The sequence below is a fragment of the Salmo salar genome, chromosome ssa08 (assembly GCF_905237065.1).
Source record: "Salmo salar chromosome ssa08, Ssal_v3.1, whole genome shotgun sequence".
In the NCBI taxonomy this organism is placed as follows: Eukaryota; Metazoa; Chordata; class Actinopteri; order Salmoniformes; family Salmonidae; genus Salmo; species Salmo salar.
The window spans coordinates 13438920-13463781 of NC_059449.1; the positions used below are offsets into that span (position 1 = coordinate 13438920).

At 44.6% G+C, this 24862-nt stretch overlaps 1 protein-coding gene across 3 annotated transcripts in view; it reads left to right on the plus strand.

The window, feature by feature from the left end:
- LOC106610192 (mineralocorticoid receptor) overlaps positions 1-24862 on the plus strand; it is a 93110-nt gene that overhangs the window by 61645 nt on the left and 6603 nt on the right. For all 3 annotated transcript variants that reach the window (XM_045722748.1, XM_045722750.1, XM_045722749.1), the window contains exons 4-7: positions 9900-10016; positions 11053-11412; positions 13243-13387; positions 17997-18127. In XM_045722748.1, coding sequence (XP_045578704.1) covers positions 9900-10016; positions 11053-11412; positions 13243-13387; positions 17997-18127 — 753 coding nt within the window. The remainder of the gene's footprint in view (positions 1-9899; positions 10017-11052; positions 11413-13242; positions 13388-17996; positions 18128-24862) is intronic.

Below are 24862 nucleotides of genomic sequence, written 5' to 3' on the forward strand. Positions count from 1 at the left end.
GTTGTGTTTGACCCACTTCGTTAAGGTTACCTTAATCTCGGTAAACCCAGAACTAAAATCTCGCCAAATTACTGTAGGTCAGATGCTCGTTACATTTATATTTACCTTGTCTGTCCACGAGAAATTGAAGTTACCAAGACACCCAGTGAAAGCAGCTTTTGATCAGGCACCTGTATTAGAGCCTATAGACACCTGTATAATCCATGACGACAGTGCCCTCCCCTTGACCTCATTGACTGTCAACGTAATTAGTGAACAAGGCCAGACAGTGACTGACTGAGGGTGCAGAATTTCCTTAAGCCTTTAGTAATTATGCTAGATAATTAAAAGTCATTGTGTCATTAATGGAAGCCAAGCCCTTTCCCACCACAGTTGCATTAATTAAATGGCGCAGGCAACAACAGCTGTGGATGATGCATTGATAAAACACTAGGCCTGAATACTATATATTTTTTGCAGATTATAGTAATTGGTTTAGCAACATGAGTAAGTAGGCCAAGTACTAGGGTTACCCCAGGTTCATTCAACTATTGTCTATCCTCTGAATGCTAGTCACCTTAGTAGCAGTCCTGGTTTATTGTATAGGCCTTTTAAACAGTGCTACGTGGATGTAGGCCTACGGCAGGCCTTCTTCAACTTGTCCAGCTCCAGACCCAAATGAGCCTACAGTATCAGTGGTTGCCAGTTATTATTAATTGGTTCATTTTAGTATTGTGTAGCTTAGATTAATGGTAGGCAGTAGTCTTCGTAGCAGTCCTAGTCCATTGTATAATAGACCTATGGCAGTGCTGTGCGGATGTGTCGTAACCGTGAGTGCCCGTTAATATCTAGCCAACAGACCAATCGGTTCCTCCGTGTTTCCTCTGTGTCCTTAACTCAACCTGACCTGAGATGACCCATGTAGGTGTGTGTGTGTGTGTGTGTGTGTGTGTGTGGAGCCACTCATGCCCTCGTTGCCCCGTGGCACTAAAGGCCTCAATCACCACCCATCTACTTCCTCTTCCAGGCTGATACCTTTGTTCTTTGACATCAATGCAAAGAGGGTTCCGAGCGCTGGGTAGGATACACCTTAAGTGTTTAACCAAATAACACCGCCAGGCCAATCAGATGGGCTTTATCAATGTTATCACTGGCCCATTGGTTTGTGGTTGATATGCGCAGGGGCAGTGTTGATACAGTTGTGGTGTGGGGGTAAGTGCGTGTGTGTGTACTGTTGATGTGTGTATTGGTGTTGTGACTGTGCTTTGCAGAAAGTTGTATGACTATACCTACTACACAAAGCCAGATTAAATTGCATAGGTCTATATTATGCTAAATATGCAAGTGTGCCAATTATCCTACACCTACAGTATGCATGTCATTACTTAGACTGTTGAATTATTGCATCACAAACAGTAGAATTCCTATAGAGGGACTAAGCACTGTGGTTGTCGTGGTAAAGCGGGAAGTTCAACCTGTAGGGGCGGATGTGGTTGCCGGATTAATCTTTAGGATAGGCGGTGAGTCAGGTCAGTCAGGTGACTTTGTAAAAACAGCAAATCCTGCGTACACTGTTGTGTCAGACAGGTGTAGTTGTGAAATCAAAGAGGGTTGTATATGTGTAGCTATTAGCCCCAGAAACAGGTACTGAAGCACTTTCTGATTTGTTTAATTTGGAAGAGAAGTCACGTTTGTTTTGGTCCGCTGCCGGTAAAATGTTCATTTTCAAAACCGCTCTATAAAAGAACGCTGCTCCTTCCTTCCAAATAGAAATCAATTGTCGTTCATGTTTTTAAATGTATGTCAACTGTAAAGTATTTTGTCTGTAATGTATTTTTCGTTATGTGTTGGACCCTAGTAAGACTAGCTGTCACCATTGGCGTTGACTAATGGGGATCCTAACAAATAAAATGGAGGTCCAAGAGAATATCGACTACTAGATGAGGCGTGTGTGAGGGGAGGATGGAGAGGTAGGTTAAAGAATGGGGACTATACCTTCATGGATATAGACTATACCCTCATGTTGAAATAAAGCCACATTAGAATGGGGACTTGATATAGACTATACCTTCATGTTGAAATAAAGCCACATTAGAATGGGGACTTGATATAGACTATACCGTCATGTTGAAATAAAACCACATTAGAATGGGGACTTGATATAGACTATACCTTCATGTTGAAATAAAGCCACATTAGAATGGGGACTTGATATAGACTATACCGTCATGTTGAAATAAAGCCACATTAGAATGGGGACTTGATATAGACTATACCGTCATGTTGAAATAAAGCCACATTAGAATGGGGACTTGATATAGACTATACCGTCATGTTGAAATAAAGCCACATTAGAATGGGGACTTGATATAGACTATACCGTCATGTTGAAATAAAACCACATTAGAATGTCCCGGTGAGAGAATAATGACCATGGAGATATGTAAGGCTGTGAGCCTCGGGTAAAATAACAGAAGTTTGAGATAATAAGGGAATAGATGGGAAACCCAGATCAACTTGGTTGGTGGGTGCCTATTCCCTCTCTTTGAATACAAAATATATAGAGTGTGTGTGTTTGAATGACTTCCTCAAGGTGTACCATGAATATAATAGGAACGTGTTGAGAACTTCTATTGAAAAATACCACTCTGACAGACGTCGTCATTGAAAACAAAGTAGTGCTTTTCATTCTGAGCCTGTGTCAAATTCTCCCAGCGTTTTTTCATCTGGTGAAAGCCATTTAGGAGCTGACTGCCTTAATCCAACAACAACAGTCGTAACACAGCTGTATGCAGCCAAGGCGGCCTATGTCAAATGTGTTGGATGTGTGGGTAAAGAAATTGCCTGGCTAGGATAGACATACCACTGGCAGGATTTCTGTTGTCGTCATTGTGTGTGCGTGTGATGCTCAGTAAACACTAAATATAGCCTAGCCTAATGACACAAGTGTCTTAGACAACGCCTCTTCACTCAATGCGGGACAGATATCGGACAACCTATGACCACGAAACAGGAGCCACGGTCTCAAGTTCAGACTAGTTAAATAGGAACTGCTAAAAGGCTGCAGTACCCTATGGCCTAAATCTGAATTGGGCCTCTCAGACTCTTCTTTCAAGGACGTTCTCAGTATCTGGCAACCTGGGCCAAAAAAAAAAAGTTGTTCAAAAGGGTCTCCCATAGGGAGACATAGTAATATCCCCATAGCTGTTTTATGCTCCGGTTGACAGGCAGGGTCCGCTCATAGGCCGGTTGCCAGATTTTGATGCCACAAATGCAGAAAAAAAGGAGACATCAATGGAGTCCATTCAGGAACTCCCTTGGTTGCCATGTAATGTAATGGAGTTCCTCTCTCCTGGAGCTGGTTGAGCACTTACAGTAGTAATGTAGCCGTAGCCCTTTTAAGATGATTGCAGGAGATTTTATATCGTATTAAAGTATAGTATTATAGAAAGGAAACTATGTACAAAATGTGTTTTTGGTATCATGATAAAAAGTATAATGTTGATTTGATCTGTTCCATGGTATATGAACACATGATGATGTAATAATGGTCCACTATGTCCATCAGTGCACATTCTAGGAATGCTTTTATGGAGTACAAATAGAGTCAATGGTTTCTTGGGTTAAATCAAATCCATTTTTATTTGTCACATGCGCCGAATACAACAGGTACACCTTACAGTGAAATGCTTAATTACAAGCCCTTAACCAACAATGCATTTTTTTTTTTTAAATACCCCCAAAAAAGTAAGAGATAAGAATAACATAATTAAAGAGCAGCAGTAAATAACAATAGCGGGGCTATATAAAGGGGGTACCTATACAGAGTCAATGTGCAGGGGCACCGCTGTAGAGGTAATTGAGGTAATATGTACATGTAGGTAGAGTTACTAAAGTGACTATGCATAGATAACAGAGTAGCAGCAGCGTAGAAGGGGGGGGGAATGCAAATAGTCTGGGTAGCCATTTAATTAGATGTTCAGGAGTCTTATGGCTTGGGGGTAGAAGCTGTTTAGAAGGCTTTTGGACCTAGACTTGGTGCTCCGGTACCACTTGTCGTGCGGTAGCAGAGAGAACAGTCTATGACTAGGGTGGCTGGAGTCTTTGACAATTTTTAGGGCCTTCCTCTGACACCGCCTGGTATAGAGGTCCTGGATGGCAGGAGCTTGGCCCCGGTGATGTACTGGGCCGTGCGCACTACCCTCTGTAGTGCCTTTCGGTCGGAGGCCGAGCAGTAGCCATACCAAGCAGTGATGCAACCAGTCAGGATACTCTTGATGGTGCAGCTGTAAAACCTTTTGAGGATCTGAGGACCCATGCCAAATCTTTTCAGTCTCCTGAGGGGGAATAGGTTTTGTCGTGCCCTCTTCACGACTGTCTTGGTGTGCTTGGACTATGTTAGTTTGTTGGTGATGTGGACGCCAAGGAACTTGAAGCTCTCAACCTGCTCCAATACAGCCCCGTTGATGATAATGGGGGCGTGCTCAGTCCTCCTTTTCTAGTAGTCCACAATCATCTCCTTTGTCTTGATCACATTGAGGGAGAGGTTGCTATCCTTGCACCACACGGTCAGGTCTCTGACCACTTTCCTATAGGCTGTCTCATCATTGTCAATGATCAGGCCACCCCCACTGTTGTGTCATCAGCAAACTTAATGGTGGTGTTGGAGTCGTGCCTGGCAGTGCAGTCATGAGTGAACAGGGAGTACAGGAGGGGGACTGAGCACGCAACCCTGAGGGGCACTGTGTTGAGGATCAGCGTGGCGGATGTGTTGTTACCTACCCTTACCACCTGGGGGTGGCCCGTCAGCCAGTCCAGGATCCAGTTGCAGAGGGAGGTGTTTAGTCCCAGGGTCCTTAGCTTAGTGATGAGCTATGAGGGCACTATGGTGTTGAACGCTGAGCTGAAGTCAATGAATAGCATTCTCACATAGGTGTTCCTTTTGTCCAGGTGTGAAAGGGCAGTGTGGAGTGGAATAGAGATGGCAACATCTGTAGATTCGTTGGTGCGATATGCAAATTGGAGTGGGTCTAGGGTTTCTGGGATAATGGTGTTGATGTGAGCCTTTCAAAGCATTTCAAGGCTACAGACGTGAGTGCTACGGGTCGGTAGTCATTTAGGCAGGTTACCTTAGTGTTCTTGAGCACAGGGACTATGGTTGAAAATGTCAGTGAAGACACTTGCCAGTTGGTCAGCGCATGCTCGGAGTACACGTCCTGGTAATCCGTCTGGCCCTGAGCCTTGTGAATGTTGACCTGTTTAAAAGGTCTTACTCACATTGGCTACTGAGAGCATGATCACACAGTCTTTCGGTACAGCTGGTGCTCTCATGCATGTTTCAGTGTTACCTGCCTCGAAGCGAGCATAGAAGTTATTTAGCTCGTCTGATAGGCTCATGTCACTGGGCAGCTCCCAACTGTGCTTCCCTTTGTAGTCTGTAATAGTTTGCAAGCCCTGCCACATCCAACAACTTACTAGTCCCGTGTGGCTCAGTTGTTAGAGCATGGTGTTTGCAACGCCAGGGTTGTGGGTTCGATTCCCACGGGGGACTAGTACGGATAAAAAATGTTTTAATGAAATGTATGCATTCACAACTGTAAGAGCGTCTGCTAAATGACTACAATGTAAAAATGTAAAATGGAGCCGATGTAGTACAATTCGATCTTAGTCCTGTATTGACGCTTTGCCTGTTTGATCGTTCGTCAGAGGGCATAGCGGGATTTCTTATAAGTTTCAGAGTTCGAGTCCCGCTCCTTGAAAACGGCAGCTCTACCCTTTAGCTCTGTGCAAATGTTGCATGTAGTCCATGGCTTCTGGTTGGGCACTGTGGGGACGACATCCTTGATGCAATTATTGATAAAGCCAGTGACTGATGTGGTGTACTCAATGCCATCGGATGAATCCCGGAACATATTCCAGTCTGTGCTAGCAAAACAGTCCTGTAGTTTAGCATCTGCTTCATCTGACCACTTTTGTATAGACCGAATCACTGGTGCGTCATGCTTTAATTTTTGCTTGTACGCAGGAATCAGGAGGATAGAATTATGGTCAGATTTGCCAAATGGAGGGCGAGGGAGAGCTTTGTACACGTCTCTGTGTGTGGAGTAAAGGGGGTCTAGAATAGTTTTTTCCCTCTGGTTGCACATTTATCACACTGATAGAAATTAGGTAAAACTGATTTAAGTTTGCCTGCATTAAAGTCCCAGGCCACTAGGAGCTCCACCTCTGGATGAGCGTTTTCCTGTTAGCTTATGACTGTATATAGCTCATTGAGTGCGGTTTTAGTGCCAGCATCGGTCTCTGGTGGTATGTAGACAGCTACAACAAATACAGATAAACTCTCTAGGTAGATAGTGTGGTCTACAGGTTATCATGAGATACTCTACCTCAGGCGACCAAAACCTTGAGACTTCCTTAGATATTGTGCACCAGCTGTTGTTTACATATAGGCTCCCGCCCTGTGTCTTACCAGAGGCTGCTGTTCTATCCTGCCGATAGAGTGTATAACCCGCCACCTGTATGTTCTTAATGTTGTCGTTCAGCCACGACCTCGGTGAAACATAAGATATTACAGTTTTTAATGTTTTAATGTCCCGTTGGTAGGATATACGTGCGTTCATCCCATTTATTTTCCAGCGATTGAACGTTAGCTAGCAGGACGGAAGGCAAAGGCAGATTAGCCACTCCTTCACAAGGATGATCTTTTTCCGCGAAATCTCCGTTTCCTTCTCCAGCGAATGCTGGGGATCTGGGCCTGGTCGGGTGTTTGTAGTATCTCCCTCCCGTCCGAGTCAATGAAGAAAAACTCTTTGTCTAATCTGAGGTGAGTAATCGCAGTTCTGATGTCCAAAAGCTCTTTTCGGTCATAAGAGATGGTAGCAGCAACATTATGTACAAAACAAGTCATGAACGACGTGAAAAAACAAACAAAATAGCATGGTTGGTTAAGAGCCGATAAGACGGCAGCCTTCCCCTCCGGCGCCATCTTCATATTTATTATAGTGGAGGATTAGGTGATGAATCTGGAAATGGGGGAATCTTTTGGAGTAAGTGAGTTTCTAAGTATGTGAACGAATATATTCTCTGTAGAGCCGATGAGGATAAACAATATTTGTCCGGTTCATATAAAGTGTACGGGGCTAAATCCCTGGAAAAGGGATTCATCACTTATCAGCAAACACACCTTTTGTAAATGTTGAGAAACATAAAATCCACACTCACCCACCAATACATACAGACAAAATACTGTACATGTGTACACACACAATTTGGAGTGTGTAACTTTCTGACAATGATTAACAGGATTCATGGGAATGAGCTGGACACTGGATAGAAGGGCTCCAAGACAAGTTTTCCTTTTTTCAGAGTCTGAACCATCCAGTGAGGGGGCGGGAAGAGGGCAGGGGGGGGGGGTAGCGTTGTGCGTTTCCTGTGTCGCAGTTTACTGTTTTTTAGAGCAAGAAAAATGGGCTTATGTAAGTGTCATGTGATTTAGACAGAAATAGTGGAGGACTGGAGGGAGCGAGACCTAGCTACAGCTGCTGCTTCTCCTCCGCTCCACTCTTCTCCTCTGCTCCACTCTTCTCCTCTGCTCCACTCTTCTCCTCTGCTCCACTCTTCTCCTCCGCTCCCATCTCCTCCGCTCCCATCTCCTCCGCTCCCATCTCCTCCGCTCCCATCTCCTCCGCTCCCATCTCCTCCGCTCCCATCTCCTCTGCTCCCATCTCCTCCGCTCCACTCCTCTGCTCCCATCTCCTCCGCTCCACTCCTCTGCTCCCATCTCCTCCGCTCCACTCCTCTGCTCCCATCTCCTCCGCTCCACTCCTCTGCTCCCATCTCCTCCGCTCCACTCCTCTGCTCCCATCTCCTCCGCTCCACTCCTCTGCTCCCATCTCCTCCGCTCCACTCCTCTGCTCCCATCTCCTCCGCTCCACTCCTCTGCTCCCATCTCCTCCGCTCCACTCCTCTGCTCCCATCTCCTCCGCTCCTCCCTCCACTCCTCTGCTCCCATCTCCTCCGCTCCACTCCTCCGCTCCACTCCTCTGCTCCCATCTCCTCCGCTCCACTCCTCCGCTCCACTCCTCTGCTCCCATCTCCTCCGCTCCACTCCTCTGCTCCCATCTCCTCCGCTCCACTCCTCTGCTCCCATCTCCTCCGCTCCACTCCTCTGCTCCCATCTCCTCCGCTCCACTCCTCTGCTCCCATCTCCTCCGCTCCACTCCTCTGCTCCCATCTCCTCCACTCCACCCTCCTCTGCTCCCATCTCCTCCACTCCACCCTCCTCTGCTCCCATCTCCTCCACTCCACCCTCCTCTGCTATCCTCTCTCCCCCCCCACTTTCCCCTGGCACAGATCAGACTACACACATACTGTGCAGCTTCACACACACACACGGTATGGTCACACATACTGTACATTGACGCACAGTCATGCATGCATGCACACAGAAGGCCAATGCAGCAATAAGCTTGCATGCCAACACTCCCACACACATGCTCAGAAACGAGTATGCATGCAGGTACGCACGTACAGTAGGCACTCACACAAAAACACATGCATGTACCAGTGGAGGCTGCTGAGGGGGAGGACGGCTCATAATAATGGCTGAACTGGAGCAAATGGAATGGCATCAAACACCTGGAAACAATGTGTTTGATGTATTTGATACCATTCCTGATTCCGCTCCAGCCATTACCACGAGCCCGTCCTCCATAATTAACGTCCCACCAACCTCCTGTGGCACGTACGCACACTCAGACTTTGTCAACATCAGATGAAATGTAATGAACTAATATCACTGTATCCTGTTTTCTGGCTTATACTCTGTGCATCTCGCTTGGCCACTTCCTGTGGCTGTGACACACCATAGTGAAGGTTATCGGGCCATAGCTCGGGTCAGTGTGTGTCTATGACAGTCACGGTGTTTGTGTATGCGTTGCTTCCGTGGTGAGGCGCAGGCGCGCTGAGCTGGCCGTCCCTGGCCTGGGGAACGACCGTGTGTGTGGGCGCGTGTGGTACTCTGAGGCTGGCGGACGTGTAGCGAGGAAAAGAGAGGGGTGAATAGAGGAGAGGAAGAAGAGGAGGAGGAGACGTACAGTGCTGGTCCAGTGGAGCGGAAGCTGGCTCTCTGAAACAGGAGATCATTTGGTTTAGCTGTGGGCTAGGCAGGGAGGCAGAGGGGGATTCTCTGCCTGTTAGCGTCACTGTCAGAGACTGGAGCAGCCCAGGCACGAGTCAGAGAGATAGAGACACACACGCACACACATATATATACAGGCTGCGCGCAGGCATACACACACAACCGATGCCTCAGCCAACCACACTCATGTTTAGATATAGTACCCATGTACCATACAGAGGCACCATTAGTGACTATTTATAGTTCTAGTGGAATAATCCCATTTGATGTTATGTGCAGTCAATTCTAAAGCCTACGTTTCTATGGATGTAGTATTCATATCATGAGACCATACTGGCCTGTTGAGAAACTGTATATGTCTGTGTGCAAGAATGGCAGTATCAAGATTTCTTGGTATTTTAGGTTGTTACAGTATATTATGGAAACACTCCAATGCATTTGAGTACAGATGTAGGATCTTAATTTGAGGTAGTTTTCTACAGCAGGAAAATAATCCCACCAACAGGATGTCAACGATTATGTTGACTATAATTAATGGACATTTTTGTAGGGGTTGATAAGTTGTTCGTTAGGGAAAATCAAATCTGAAGTGTCAAAGTCTAAATAACTTCAGAAGCATTTTTAAACATTAAGAACACAACGTTTTCCTGCAATAGGGTGATCAAATTGAGATCATACATCTGTAAGTTATCCTATTGTCCTCCATATGTTTCAGTTTCCTGCTGTCTTGTTTCTCAGTGTTTGGCTCACTATTAAACTTCCTGTCTGTGTGTGTGTTAAGGCCAGCACAACTACCTGTGTGCCGGAAGAAATGACTGCATCATCGATAAGATCCGGAGGAAAAACTGTCCGGCCTGTCGAGTACGGAAGTGTCTCCAAGCCGGGATGAATCTCGGAGGTACGGAATCATAAATGCCAGATATCCTAAATATGAACCTATGCATCTGAAATAACACCCTATTCCAAGGGAATGTGAGCTTTCTAGGACTAAGGGCTATTATTGCTGAGCGGCCAATCAGATTCCTAGTCTGATCATAGGCAGGTTCAATGGCAGGAACCTGTGAAATATGTCGGTGCCCCGACTAGTCGTAGAACCGTAAAGTAAAAACAAAGTTAAGAGCGTTAGTGTGTGGAGTCAAATTGTCGAATCGGTGCTACTTTGAGACGTTCTGTATCATTACAGAATACACAGCCAAGTACAGTTTGCAGGCCAATATTAACGTGTGATACAGAGTTTGGATACTGCCAGGGAACCAAAATAGACTTGCTTATACAGCAAAAAAGGTTTTCCGTTTTACCGCTATTGCAATATACAGAACAAATGTTTTCCTTACTGTACTTTGTCAAAGGTGGACAGTCTCCAAATCCTGATTCACTTCCTAACATACTTTCCCTCAAAGTTACAATGTCCCTGGAGAAAGGCAGAAAACAGTTTTGTTAGGATATCTTGAGCACTACTACATCTGACAAACAGAAATCAAAGTGCCGATAGAATATTTTACTTGATTTAACCTTTATTTAACTAGGCAAGTAAGTTAAGAACAAATTCTTATTTTACAATGACGGCCTACCCCAGCCACACCCTCCCCTAACGATGCTGGGCCAATTGTGCACCTCCCTATGGAATGGTGAAAATGACACTTAGCTTCCAAAAGTCCAACAATTGCCAAACTCAGCTTGAATATTTGTAGCTACTTCAGTACGTACACTGTTCATCATTTGATTTTGTAAAAGAAAGACTTCACACACAAAAAAGACAGACAATAATGAAGTCATTGCAGAGACCAAGTATGTTTGGATACAATGTCATTACATGTAAAGTGAAATGAGAAAGTTACTCTATCAACAGAACATCTTTTGAAACACCACAATGCAGAAACATCATGATAAGTTCTACTTTAAGTTGGAGCGTCATTCTCTCTTCCTCCCTACAGCGCGGAAGTCTAAGAAGCTAGGCAAGCTGAAGGGTGTGAACGAAGACTCGACCCCCACCAAGGAGGGGGGGCAGACGTGCCCTGGATCTGGAGGTGGAGGGGGGTACTTGTCCTCGGGAGAGAAGGAGCTGAGCACCAGCCCCACTAACGCCCTGGTGCCTCACGGCCCTGGAGGTGGGCTGGTGACCCCCTACCTGCCCCCCTCCATCTGCAGCGTGTTGGAGCTGATTGAGCCAGAGGTGGTGTTTGCAGGCTACGACAACACCCAGCCTGACACCACCGACCACCTGCTGTCCAGCCTCAACCAGCTGGCTGGGAAACAGATGATCCGCGTGGTCAAGTGGGCCAAAGTACTTCCAGGTTAGAGTGAGATACAGTATCTTCCTTTTTTTTCCTAATATTTTTGATGGCTTTGGTGAAGGAGGCCAAACTACTTCCAGGTTAGACAGACATGGGGGTTCTGGATGGGATTGGGCGGTACGGATGTAAGGAAGAGTGGCTTCCTTTCCTATACAGTAATATCTTTGATGGGGACATCTGAAACAGATAAATGTCTAGAGTCAACTTGATCCTATTCCGTTCTAAATGCTTGGGGGCAGAGACATGGGTAAATCTCTTGAGTGGGCGTATTGGCTGTAAGGAGAAATCACTATCATGTATTTTATACTCTGGGGATATATTTACATTTGCATCTTCTGAATATATTCGGCAGTAATTTTCCCGATCTCGTTAGGAAATTATTCCGCAATGCTTTAATGAGATTAGCGATAGCATCCTATTTAAAGTAAAAATGTAATCAAGATTTAAGATTTGGAAACAGAGCTAATTTACATTCATCAGCCTTTTATAAATAATGTAAATCGAACTCGTTTACGCAACATTTTACTTTAATATACCATTTTTTTTTTTTAAAGAGGTAAGTTCCTCAGTTGGTGAAATATTCAAAAGATGCCTTATAGGCTTACAGTCACAGGTACCTCTTTGATGCTGTTTAATTCGCTGTATTGCAAATATTTGATACCTCTTCCAGGGTGTCTGCTTGCCGTATCCGGACGTATAAATAGAAAGACAGACAGTAGGTGGAAACCAGCCCCTCTCTCTCCCCTTTCCTTCTCTCTCCGAGTCTCTCTCTGACTTTGAAAGTTCCACTGCATTCAGTTTACATTTGGACTTAGCTCTGCTAATAAAGCTCAGAAGCTCAACTCCAGAAGACTCACACTAATAAGGCAGACTGCTTTGCGCTACATGGCTGCTGTAGACTATAACCAAGCCTTCTACTGGACAGCACAGTGCCACAGTACACAGGAAGCCTAGTATATGCCGTGAGCAGCATCCTGTACTGGAGTCACTGTAAACACTATTGACTTGTTGTGTCTTCAGTCTTCAAGCACTTTGATGGGCGACCGAAAAGTTAATCTTTTAATAGGCATCTTAGACCCAGCTATAGATTCTTCTAGGGAGCACCATTGATGTACAGTAAGCCAGTTATTTGAATCAAGAGCTTTGAGTCCTTTTTAAAAAAGCCACAGGCATAGCCAGCAATACAGCCCACACACTGATTCAACAATGAATTGATACCGTGACACATCGCGGGCTTGGCAGCGGTTGCATGGCTGACGACTGACATGCAAAGCCTGGAATAGTACCTAAGCTCTGATAAGTCACTTTCAGTTGCAGCATTCGCATCCTCGTTGGGACTATGCATTATAGAATGAAGAAGAGTTTATATGTAATGTTCTGTATGAAGTTGGAGTGAGAGATTGGCAACTTTCCCGTTAGTCTATTTAAGGGCCCACATAGACAACAGGCCAATAATTAGAAGCCTTGGGGGATTTTGCGTAAAACAATACCGGGCGAATACTCTGCAGCGGTTTGTTCATGTCTGAACAAATATTGGTGGTGCTAGGCACCTTGCCATTTGTGTATACAGTACACACACGAGAGAGAGAGAGGGGAAAGATTGGGTGAATGCCTCATGGGTTGTTGTACCTGTGTCTCTAGCATGTCACTGGTCCTGCATTCACTACTGTACTCAATTTAAGACTCACTACCTCTCACCGTTTCCCTTCCCATCAGCCCCCTCGATTCAATTCAATAGCCTTCATTAACAGTGGACTTCAGGTACTTTCATTAGCCAAATCAAACATGCAGGAACACATCACATCAATAATGGTCCTCTCTCTCTCTCAGGTTTCCGGGGCCTGCCCATAGAGGACCAAATCACCCTGATCCAGTACTCTTGGATGTGTCTGTCCTCCTTCAGTCTCAGCTGGAGGTCCTACAAACACACCAACGGACAGATGCTCTACTTCGCCCCCGACCTCGTCTTCAACGAGTAAGTCTGTCTACCACCGACCTAGTCGTCTCGCACGCCACACTATACAGATATGCAGCATTCAGAAGAAAAAAAAGTTAGAGTTCCGAACAAAGCCAAACGGCAAGTCCATAATTCCTCCTACTTCTCTCAGTGACGACGGGCTTGAAAAAACTACTCAGTGTCTTCTGACTGATAGTCGGATAACCCCGCTCCCTAAAGCAAAGGCTTTTGTACCTCTAAACGGCTCCTCGATCCCCAGAGCACAGTTGATCAGAGCGGAGCGGGGAGTCAATGGGGCGTGTGATCCGCTCTAATATATTTGAACAGGAGAACAGGAGGAGGAAATGTATATGGGGCAGCTGTGTATTGGAGCTGTGGTGCATGACTGGTGCATTGAAGTGGAGGGTAATGGTATGGGACCTGGACAGGGCCAGGGCAGAGGGAGAATACGGGCCCCTACAGGTGGCTGGGAAAAGTGCATCAAGCCCAGATGGAGTGGAATTGATAGTTGGCTTATTTGATTTTGTAAAAGAAGGACTTCACACACACACACACACACACACAAAAAAGACAGACAATAATGAAGCCATTGCAGAGACCAAGTATGTTTGGATACAATGTCATTACATGTAAAGTAAAATGAGAAAGTTACTTTCGATCATTTAACTAATTGCATCAATGATCATAAAGTTACCTACAGTAGATGTCTTCCTAAGCATGTGCTGCTGATACATATTCTAAGAACTTCCGAAACACTTGTGTGTGACGCAGTCACAGTGGAACTGCTTGTCTGAATGACAGATGGTCCAGGTATTCTGGGTGATAATCCCCATGAGACGTATCCTACACCAACTTGATTTACTGCATGGCCTGGATGTCGGCTGGAATGTCCACAGTGCTCTGTCACGAAAACCTGCATGTCACCCTAGTGTCCCCACTATCCCCAGTGTGTCAGTGACTGACCATGGTATCAGGCCAAGGTCCCCAGTTAGGAGGAAGGCTATAGCATGTCCGTGTAGAGATAGCGACGAGTAGAGAAACTAATCCGTGTCGCTCTATAGCGACGAGTAGAGAAACTAACCCGTGTCGCTCTATAGCGACGAGTAGAGAAACTAACCCGTGTCGCTCTATAGCGACGAGTAGAGAAACTAACCCGTGTCGCTCTATAGCGACGAGTAGAGAAACTAACCCGTGTCGCTCTATAGCGACGAGTAGAGAAACTAACCCGTGTCGCTCTATAGCGACGAGTAGAGAAACTAACCCGTGTCGCTCTATAGCGACGAGTAGAGAAACTAACCCGTGTCGCTCTATAGCGACGAGTAGAGAAACTAACCCGTGTCGCTCTATAGCGACGAGTAGAGAAACTAACCCGTGTCGCTCTATAGCGACGAGTAGAGAAACTAACCCGTGTCGCTCTATAGCGACGAGTAGAGAAACTAACCCGTGTCGCTCTATAGCGACGAGTAGAGAAACTAACCCGTGTCGCTCTATAGCGACGAGTAGAGAAACTAACCCGTGTCGCTCTATAGCGACGAGTAGAGAAACTAACCCGTGTCGCTCTATAGCGACGAGTAGAGAAACTAACCCGTCGCTCTATAGCGACGAGTAGAGAAACTAACCTGTCTGTCGGCCTAAAGAGACGTATAGAGTAGAGAAACTAACCTGTATGTCGCTCTATAGAGAAGAGAAGCTACTCTGTCGCTCGATCTGTCTGTCGGCCTACCTTTGTCTGCCCGTTTATCTTTCTGTCTTATGGTCTGCCCGTCTGTCTGTCAGTCAGTTAACAGCATCAGTATGTCAAACAATCCATACTTTCTCCACGTTTGTTCGTCTCTAGTCCTCGAGGAGGAAGCAGTTTGTTCATCTCTAGTCCTCAAGGAGGAAGCAGTTTGTTCGTCTCTAGTCCTCGAGGAGGAAGCAGTTTGTTAACTGTATGGTTTCCATGGCTCCTTCGTGACTTCCTTGTCTTGACATTGTTTAATGAATTGATTGGCTGGATAGTCCGCCCACTTGGATTTTTCGTCCTAATTTAGTTAGGTCTACTGATTGAGAGAGAACAAAAAGACAAATGTGCTCGATGTCAAAGACAAATACATCTAAATTAAAGAGCGACTGCCTTCAAAAAGCAACGAATCCTTTTGAAAACTGTGGCATCGATATGAGTCAGAAACGGTTATTCTAGTGTCAAATTTGACTACAACGTGTATATAGGATAATTTTGGTCATAAAGTCAGTCTCGTCTAAAATGGAGTTTGGAACATCTGTGCGTCACAACATGTAAATGAAGGTTGTGTTTTGATTTGGCGATTAGTCCATTTGCCCACTAACATGGGGTGAACAGCTGCAGTGATTGCCGTCTATCCAATAGCATAGACAGTGAGACAGACATAACCAGCAAATCCGACTTTGTTTACATAAGACAACACATCACACATTATTTACTCGAGAAATACTGCACCAAATACCTTAGTTAGATGTAAAATTGTACTACTAAAACATCATTGGCATAAACGTAAAAATGTATGAAAGATTTGAGTTCTTAGATTTATTCTGGGGATTATGAGGAAGTGAAATAGGCTTCTGCATCTACAGTGTCTCATGGGGGACAAACGTCATTAGCCAAATGCAGAATCGGTCAGGAACACACTTCCAAGACTGAAATCTCATCTTTCTAATGAGCAACAGAAAAAACACATGCCAATCTGTGTTCAGTGGCTCTTTAAACTTAATTTATGCATTAATGTTTGATAATAGCTTGCAATAGCTCTTAAAACGGTTGTTCCAACTTTTGAACCCAGAGTGGGTGCATCTAGACCTAAACTGTAGCGATTGACAGAAGAGGGTCAAGAAGGCCATGCAAAGATCCTTCTCGACCCAAGAGGACAGAAGATAACGAGGTATAAACAAGACTCTGAAAGACATTTGCCAATAATATCCAGTGACCCCAAGAAAAACTCACAATACAAACTATGGTATTTTAAGTGGGGGTTATACACTTGTAGTTGCTCTGTCTATCAGGGATATTCACAGAAGTGAAGTGAGTCTGACTTTTTACATTTTTTAAGTCCTCGCTCTTGCTTCCTGAATCTCTCTCCATGGCAACGGTGAGAGCCGGAGAGAGAAAAACCAGGGGCAGTGGGTTTCTTCTCATTTTGGGCAATGATTCGGCAAAATTGATTTCAGACAAAATATGTAGAGACCTTTTATACTCAGACCCAAGGTTCTCCAAATAATGAAATGCAGTTTGGAGAACTCCAACACAATGCTACTCCTAAAACACATACATTTTTCATATGTTCTTAAGTTAAGTTAGTCAGATAGACAAAGTCAGACAGACAGAACGAGAGACACTCAGCTAAATCAAGCCTCATGCAGCCAGATGTACATCGTATACAGTAAACTAATTGGACGAATTAGTATTTTAAACCTGCTTTATGCTTATAATGAGAACATATGCACCAATTCTCCCTTGTTGCTGCAAATCTGTTTCAGAACGTTAAGACTGGTTCTATCCACAGAGCAGAATCTCCCTCTTCTCTGTCCTAGTGTTACGATGTGGTTTCTGCAGTAGTATCACATGAGCTGCCACCCAAATCGCACCCTAGCCCCATAGGGCTCTTTTCAGAAGTAGTGCACTAAATAGGGCACGGCGTGCCATTTGCTATGCAGCCCTATGGTGAACTCCCTTTCAAGTGGAGCCATACCGCTTGCATTTGATTATTCGAGTCTCGACATGATGGGTGATTTAAAGTGGAGAAGGTGGCTTCCAAAACCCATAATTCCCCAGGATTTGCGGCATCTGCATAACACATAGCACATTGCTCATTGGCTCTCCCTCTCCATCCCACCCAACCTACTCTACTGTCCCTCTGCCACGTTGTTGTTGGTTGCTGTTTCTGCACGTTGACAGGATTGAGATCAGCTTCTCTGATATGGTGTGTGAGTGACTATGTTTAGGACGGAGTGTCTATGCTAGTGTATGTGTGTGTTTTCATGTACCATGACTGGGGTGATGCAGTAAGTCTTTCCCAGCCAATACACAGCGTACTGAAGCAGCTAAGTCATCTGCGTTGTGTTACTGTGTGTGTGCAGTGCTCTGCACTCTAGAGGAATTTGGCTCTCAACTCATCCTATCTCAGCGAGTAGAATAACTATGTGGAAAGATGTTCCAAAGGGTTGAGGCACAGTAGGTATGTGTGTGTGTGTGTGTGTGTGTGTGTGTGTGTGTGTAGGGGGAGGATACAAATATGTTGTATGTTATGTGGTGGATGGTGGGAAATGTACATATAAGAGTTTACATGGATGATTCACAGTGTTTTGGGGATGTTGGCTGTATTTCATGGACATCTGAGATTAGTTTGGCTGGACACAATACAGTCAATGCTAATGGGAGCTTACTGAGCCATCCCACTTGGCACAGATGTCAATTCAATTTCTATTCCACATTGGTTCAACGGAAATTCATCGAACTGACATGGAAACAATGTTGATTCAACCAGTGTGTTCCCATTGGGAATGCACTCAAACAGTTGTTTTTAGAGGTACACTTACAGCACTGTATAGTGAGAGCAAGAACCAATACGCCTCAGGCACTGACCAACCATCCTTTCTCCCCCCTCTCCACCAGGGACCGCATGCAGCAGTCAGCCATGTACGACCTGTGTCTGGGCATGAGGCAGGTGAGCCAGGAGTTTGTCAGGCTGCAGCTCACCTACCAAGAGTTCCTCTCCATGAAAGTGTTGCTGCTGCTCAGCACAGGTAAGTCAGCTGAAGGTGTGTGGAAGGGGGAGTGCGAGTTCCTTTGCCAGAAAAACATCCAGCAGTGTGTTGTGTGTGTGAGAGATAAAGTCTATATGGTGTGTGTGTTTGTGTGTGTGTGTTGTACCAATCAACAGCTAGCTGCAGTGAGGTAGTGTGTATCAGCCACATGTCAGTATACAAGCAGGTTGACAGAGTTAATAACAGGTACATCACTTGTCATTTGTTTGCTGAGCTTGGAGTTGGAACACAAACAGGAACCAAGGAATGACAATAATAACACATATACATACAGGGTCATGTCTGTATTAAGCTGGAGTAGTATACATTCTAGGTATGCACGGAAAGCGGGATTGGGCGACACTACAGGATGCAACGATTATGCTATACCTCTGGCACGCAACCTGTGATGACACTAATGTGCCAGAGAGAAAGAGAAGAGAGAGGGCAATCGATGGAGAGAGAGAGCGAGAGGTAAAATAGTGAGGAAGTGCACAGAGAGAGCAGAATCTCAGTGTGAGAGGGGGATTTACATTTTAGGTGTTTAGCAGACACTCTTATCCAGAGCGATTTACAGTACAGAGTGCACACATTTTTGTACTGGTCCCCCGCGGGAATCGAACCCACAACCCTGTCATCGCAAGCGCCATGCTCTAACAACTGAGCCACACGGGACATAAAGAAAGAGACCCCCATATTGTTTCACCATATGGCAACCGAGGACAAGGTTCTTGTTGGCATCCAGCAGTAAATGCAGTCGGGGCAGAGCAGGCAGGCAGGCAGGCAGGCAGGGCTACAGGAGGGCAAGGCTACATAGGCCAGTTATGGGAGCTATTTTGGGAGGCCAGGCTTCAGTCCTCTGCTCTGCTTTGAACTGCCGCCGTGCGGATTTGTAGGAATGTTTATTAGACTTGTCAGGCAGGCAGGGCCTCCGTTTGGAGGATGCTGGGTAGTCTCACGTGGAGCCAGAGGCAGCACTACTCAGCTTTCCATGGATTTCTGCCTGATTGATAATGGAAGCCTGGCTAGGGGTGTTAGAGCAAATAGAGCGGAAAATGACAAACTATTAAAGGGATGCTTTGGGATTTTGACAATTAAGTCATTTATCTACTTCTGCAGAGTCGGATAAACTCGTGGATTATATTTGTACGTCTCTGCATCCAGAGGAAGTTAGAGGTAGTTTCGCGAGCCAGTGCTAACTAGCGTTAGCAATTGCGCCAATGCTAGTTAGCAACTTCCTTCAAACTGCACGGAGAGACAATCATTGTATCCACAAGTTCATCTGGCTTTGGGGAAGTAAATACGGGGCTTCGCAGCACCTCCACCCCCAAACTACTTCCCACAGCTATGATCCCTTTAATACAAAATGACGTTATCGACACCTAATTTAGTTGCATATTGCTTTATCTACCTGCAAGGGGCGGCAGGTAGCCTCGAGGTTAGAGCGCTGGGCCAGTAGCCCAAAAGGTTGATGGTTTGAATATTGGAGCCGACAAGGTAAAACATTTTATAATAATCTGTTGGTGTGCGCTTGAGCAAGGCACTTAACCCTAATTGCTCCAGGGGTGCTCCAGCGACACTGGCCATGACCCCACTCAGGGGATATACATTAAAAAATGTTTTACTAAAATGTGTATCTTAAATGAAAATGAGATCAATCAATGATATAACACACTTGTGTAATTTGAATTAAATTGGATTTTAGTCCCTAAATTCTAAGCATTCCCAAAGGGCATTGACACTGGCCTGACATAACCTGAGTGTCAGTAAATGAATCTGAAAGCAGGAGTGGAGAGGATGGATGGAATGAGAGAGGGATAGAAAAACTGACAGCACGAGAGAGCAGGGGGAGAGAGAGAGAAAGATGGAGGAAGAGGTAGAAAGAGAGAGAGAGAAACAGCACAGAAAGAACGAGAGAGCTCTCTGGTCCGTCTGTTGTTCCCTCCTCATCCTCTAGAGCCTCTCCAAAGAGCCCTGCTGTACTTAATAAAGCCTAGTCAAGCACTGGGCAGCACTCCAAAACCTGCTGTTTTTCTCCTACTTCCTTCAAACATGGCCCAAATGGAGGGAGAGAGAGCGCTGTGGTGATCTGACTGATCTTATGTGGCTGCATGAATCTGTCAGAATAGTGTTTTAGTAGTGTCTGTCAGATTGCATCCTACTGTATTTCTTCTTGTGGATGATGATATTGAGGTTCTCATTTTAGCATCTCAATCCTTCTATACTGAAGTGACTATGAATTTTATGTTGTTTACTTTTTAGGTTTGTAAAAGGCTATTTCATCCTCTTAATATTTGTGACCAACAGTGAAATTAGATCTGATACTTTCGAGGTAGAGTAAACATTTCCAGCTACCAACTTCCTCCATATTCTTGAGCACAGACTGTCACAAACTAATGAAGCGAGATAAGGATAATGTGTGTGTGTGTGTGTGTGTGTGTGATGAGTTATTGTGGAAAGGTGTTTACAGAGAAGTAGTTGTGTGTGGAGCTGTTTTTTGTCTTTGACCTTGGTTAAGGTTTCACTTGCCCTGCAGTGTCTCATGAGACCCTGTAGAATGGGTGTGATCTGATAAAAAGAGATGAACCCTTCAGCTCCACAGTGATAGTCCTTCGAAACATTATCCTTTAAACAATACTCCATAATAGAACGCCCACTAATAAATATTGTGGTGGATGATTTGGTCATATAATGGTTTCTAAACTTGACATGCATTGGCCTCGCTCGCTAGGTGGGTACTCCACTAATGGTAGATAACGTGAGTTACCCCACATAAAGTAAAGTGTTCTAAAACCAGTAAAAAAAGCACTATAATCATTATATAAACCATAATCCATTATTATAATCTGATTTATTTGTCAGATAGATAATAATCCTTTGAGTGTTATTCATTAGGGGGGCTGTTTTTGACATTGTTTTATTAAAAGTTTCCGGTGCGACAGAATGATAGATCTTTCTGGATTAAGTTTTTATCTAGGAGGAGAACAGTCTACAGGCATATTTGTACGGCAGTCTTTATTTATTGAAATACCCTGCACTTCCCTTTGTAAGCCGGTACATCATGGCTTGAATCAAGGCCAAGACACACAGTCAGTGAGGTATGAGCTGGTAAGACTAAAGCAGGAAGCTACATGTCATGTGTGTTTACCGATAGGATATTTTCACAATGACACCCAATATAATATATAGCCTATGTACAGAACATATCAGGAGGCAGAAGCAATGCAAGTATATCTAGGTTGTGAAAACAAGAAAGAAAAAAAGGGTTCAACGGGTTGCAATTCATAGAAAATCCTGGGTCATATTCATTAGGGAGCACCGTAGAAAAAGGTTTTGCAATGGAAAATGAAAACAAGCATTTCTTATTGGACAAGTTCAGGTATAGATAGTCAGTTTTCCATTTGGTGCTTATTATTATTTATTAAATCCGGGCTGCTTAAGAAATATGGATGTGCGTGCGTGAGTGTGAAATATGGCCTGGTTGACACATCTAGGTTGGGTACCTGCGAGCTAAAATCCATCCTTTTGACATGAAAACATATACCATTGAGTAATTGCCCCACTTTCTGCCGGCCACGCCCCTAAATTACACTTTCTGCCGGCCCTAGACACTAAATGCCAACTGGAGCTGAATTAAATTAGGGACTGAGTCAGTGGGGCGAAAACAAAGGGCCCAAATGTGGCACTGGTTTTAGCATGTTCCTGTTAATAAGGGCCACAAAACATGCCGCGAAACAGAAAGAACAGAATCCCACTCTCTCGCCTTGATGCTTTTCCAGAGAGCTCTCGTTATTGCTTTGTCGTTCTTTTTCTCTTGGTCTCTGCTACGTTCTAGGCTAGGTTTGTGTGCGTATCTCTCTCACAGTGTCTATGCCTCTGTGTGTGTGTGTGTGTGTGTTGTGCCTGCGTATGTATGACTGAGTATTGCCATTTGCTGAGCAATTTCCTCCAAGATGCAATGCTAACGGACAGGCTCTAGTCCTACTCTTGCCTGTGGCTGTGTGTTCTAAGAAACAAAAAGTCCTGTCAACTGTATTTTCTCACATGGCTCTCAGCATCAACAGGTGTGTGTTTGTCTGCCACATGTTGGTTTAGGTTAAGTCTTCAAATGCATAGCTTCAAACTAGGCTAGTTAAACAAAATCAAATTAAGTGTATTTGTCATATGTACATCACACACATGGTGTACACAGTACAATTAAATGTTTACTTGCAGGTGCACCACATTTACTACAGACAGAGTATAGTACAGATGTAGGATCTTAATTTGAGCCAGTTTGCTACAGCAGGAAAAATAATCCTGCAGCAACAGGAAGTATGAATTATTACGTGGATAATAATGAATGGACATTGTTGCAGGGCCGGTAACAGAGCGAATCTGTTGGACGGGCATTTGATTTCTAAAAACGGGCCGTTTTTTTCCCAGGAATTGTGTTATAGTAAAGACCACAGGCAGCTCATAGTTTCAAGTTTGGGGAAGTTTACAATTTATCCTACCGATCTACGTTCCAGTTATGGATTATATTTTATATAAAAACGTTTGTGGAACAGTTTCATTTCAATAACGTTTTCGTTTCTCAAAATTGTCACGTGGTTAATCATAAAAATCGGAATCAAAACGATAAAATCTAAAAGTTTAAATTCAATTCAACTAATGCAAGAGCACCAGCCTTTGCCATATGAACACATTGATACACCGTGATCCTTTGGCGGCTAAAGAAATTAGCGCATGTTACTCAGAGATAGCCTATAGGCCAAAGCAGCAGTAGGCCTATAACTTCCATCGTCAACTAAATAAAATACATAGTCCTAAAGCCGACTAATAAAATGCCTGATGAAAATTCAGGTTCTGTCAATCGTATTAATCTCTATACTCCGCCTGTCTGCCTCCCTTTCTACCCGTCTTGACTTGAGCTATCGCTAGTAAAGTGCAATACTGAATCAACTCAGCAGGTTGGCGTGCTCGTGCGTGCGCACTCCCTCAACCACCCACATCCTCATTGCTCACATGGAGCCCTCCAAACAAAAGACAATAAAACATTTGTCAAAACTCCTAAATTATGGTTATTACATTAAACTGATTTCTCTGCAAACAACATTTCCACTCTTAGAATGAGAATGGTAAATGTCTGTAATACATGCGTTAACAGAAATTAATGTAGCCAGATGACAGGGATTAACGGTACATTTAGTAGACCGACTGGTTACATATGTCATGGTGAATTGATTAAAATCTAACCAAAAGGGCAAACAATTCACACGAAACAATGAATGTGCAGTAGACAGCAGAGCACATTCTGGAGAGCGGAGTTCATGTATTCTGGAGACAGACGCCCATATCGTCGCCACACACCACTCCCCTTCTTGTCTCAACACTTTCAATGATACTCAAGACACATTACCTTCACACATTTAAGATCATTTTTCACTGACAGCCGCAACTAAATAATCAACTCGGCCTATTGCCAAGCGCGCTGCCCAAATTGCTGGCTTCCCAAATAGGCATAGGCCTATGCATGTGATTTGAAACAATCCACAGATTTAAGTATGACATGCCATACTCCTTTTGTCCAGACTATCAGATACATGGTCTGCACATACAGAGGGGTGCTGTTTCGCTCGCGCTGAAACTTTCTGAGATTGCATCTTTCTGTCAGTGTGCATCTCAGTCAGATCAATATTTCATTTGGATGGGCAAGTAGGTACGGTAGGGCGGGCCAGGCTCGCCCATTACGCCGGCCCTGCATTGTTGTAGTGGTTGATACATACAAGGGAAAATCAAGTCTGGAATTTCAAAGTGGTATTAACTTCAGAAGCTTTTTTAAACCTCAAATACACTACACGTTTCAAATGGCCTGCATAGCAGGAAAGTTTTCCTGTAACAGGGTGATCAAATCAAGATCCTACATCTGTATATCAAATGCAGGCCTCAAGGGTCAAAACAGTGCCTCAACTCAGCCATAGGCAACCCAAAAAATAGCTTTTTTTAATTTACATTTTTAAAGGTCTCAAAACTGACCATAGAAACAGTACAAGGAGAGCAGCTTGTCATTAGCGTACCACTGTGAGGCAGGTCGAGCCACACTGTGACACCAGAAGGATCTAGCCAGGCAGGTAGCCTATCCTCCTAGACTGGTCCTAGATCTGTTTGTGTTATCTTGCTATCTCCTAGGGTTATTGTCGTCATGTTGGCAAAAAACAGATCTTGGACGAGACAAGTAGCCTAGGCTTCTAGACTGATCTCAGATCGGTTTGGGCTGTCTTGCCAACTGCTATGGTCACTGTCATGTAATGTTTGGATCAGATCTGGGACCAGGCAGGTCCTAGACTGATCCCGGACCTGTTTGTGCGGCATGATTATTCTGACCATAGGAGTTGGCTATACAGCACATACAGAACTGGGACCAGCTAACGCCACGCCATGTATGACCATAGGAGTTGGCTATACAGCACCAACAGATTTGGGACCAGCCGGGCAGGTAGCCTACTAACCTGGGCTACGGTGTCAGCCTTCTCCCTATGAAACAGGATGTCAATTAGACTTTAAAGTGTGTCATTTGGAACAGTTGGTTGCTCTGGTTTGAGGTAATCATTACCTGAAGCTGCTTAGTCAATTACCAACATTAGCTAGAGAACACCTGCCTCAGTGTGCCAACACGGTGTGTGTGTGTGTATATAGAGTACCTAACTAACACTGTCCCGTGATATTGCACTTAATAAAACTAGACAATTGTTT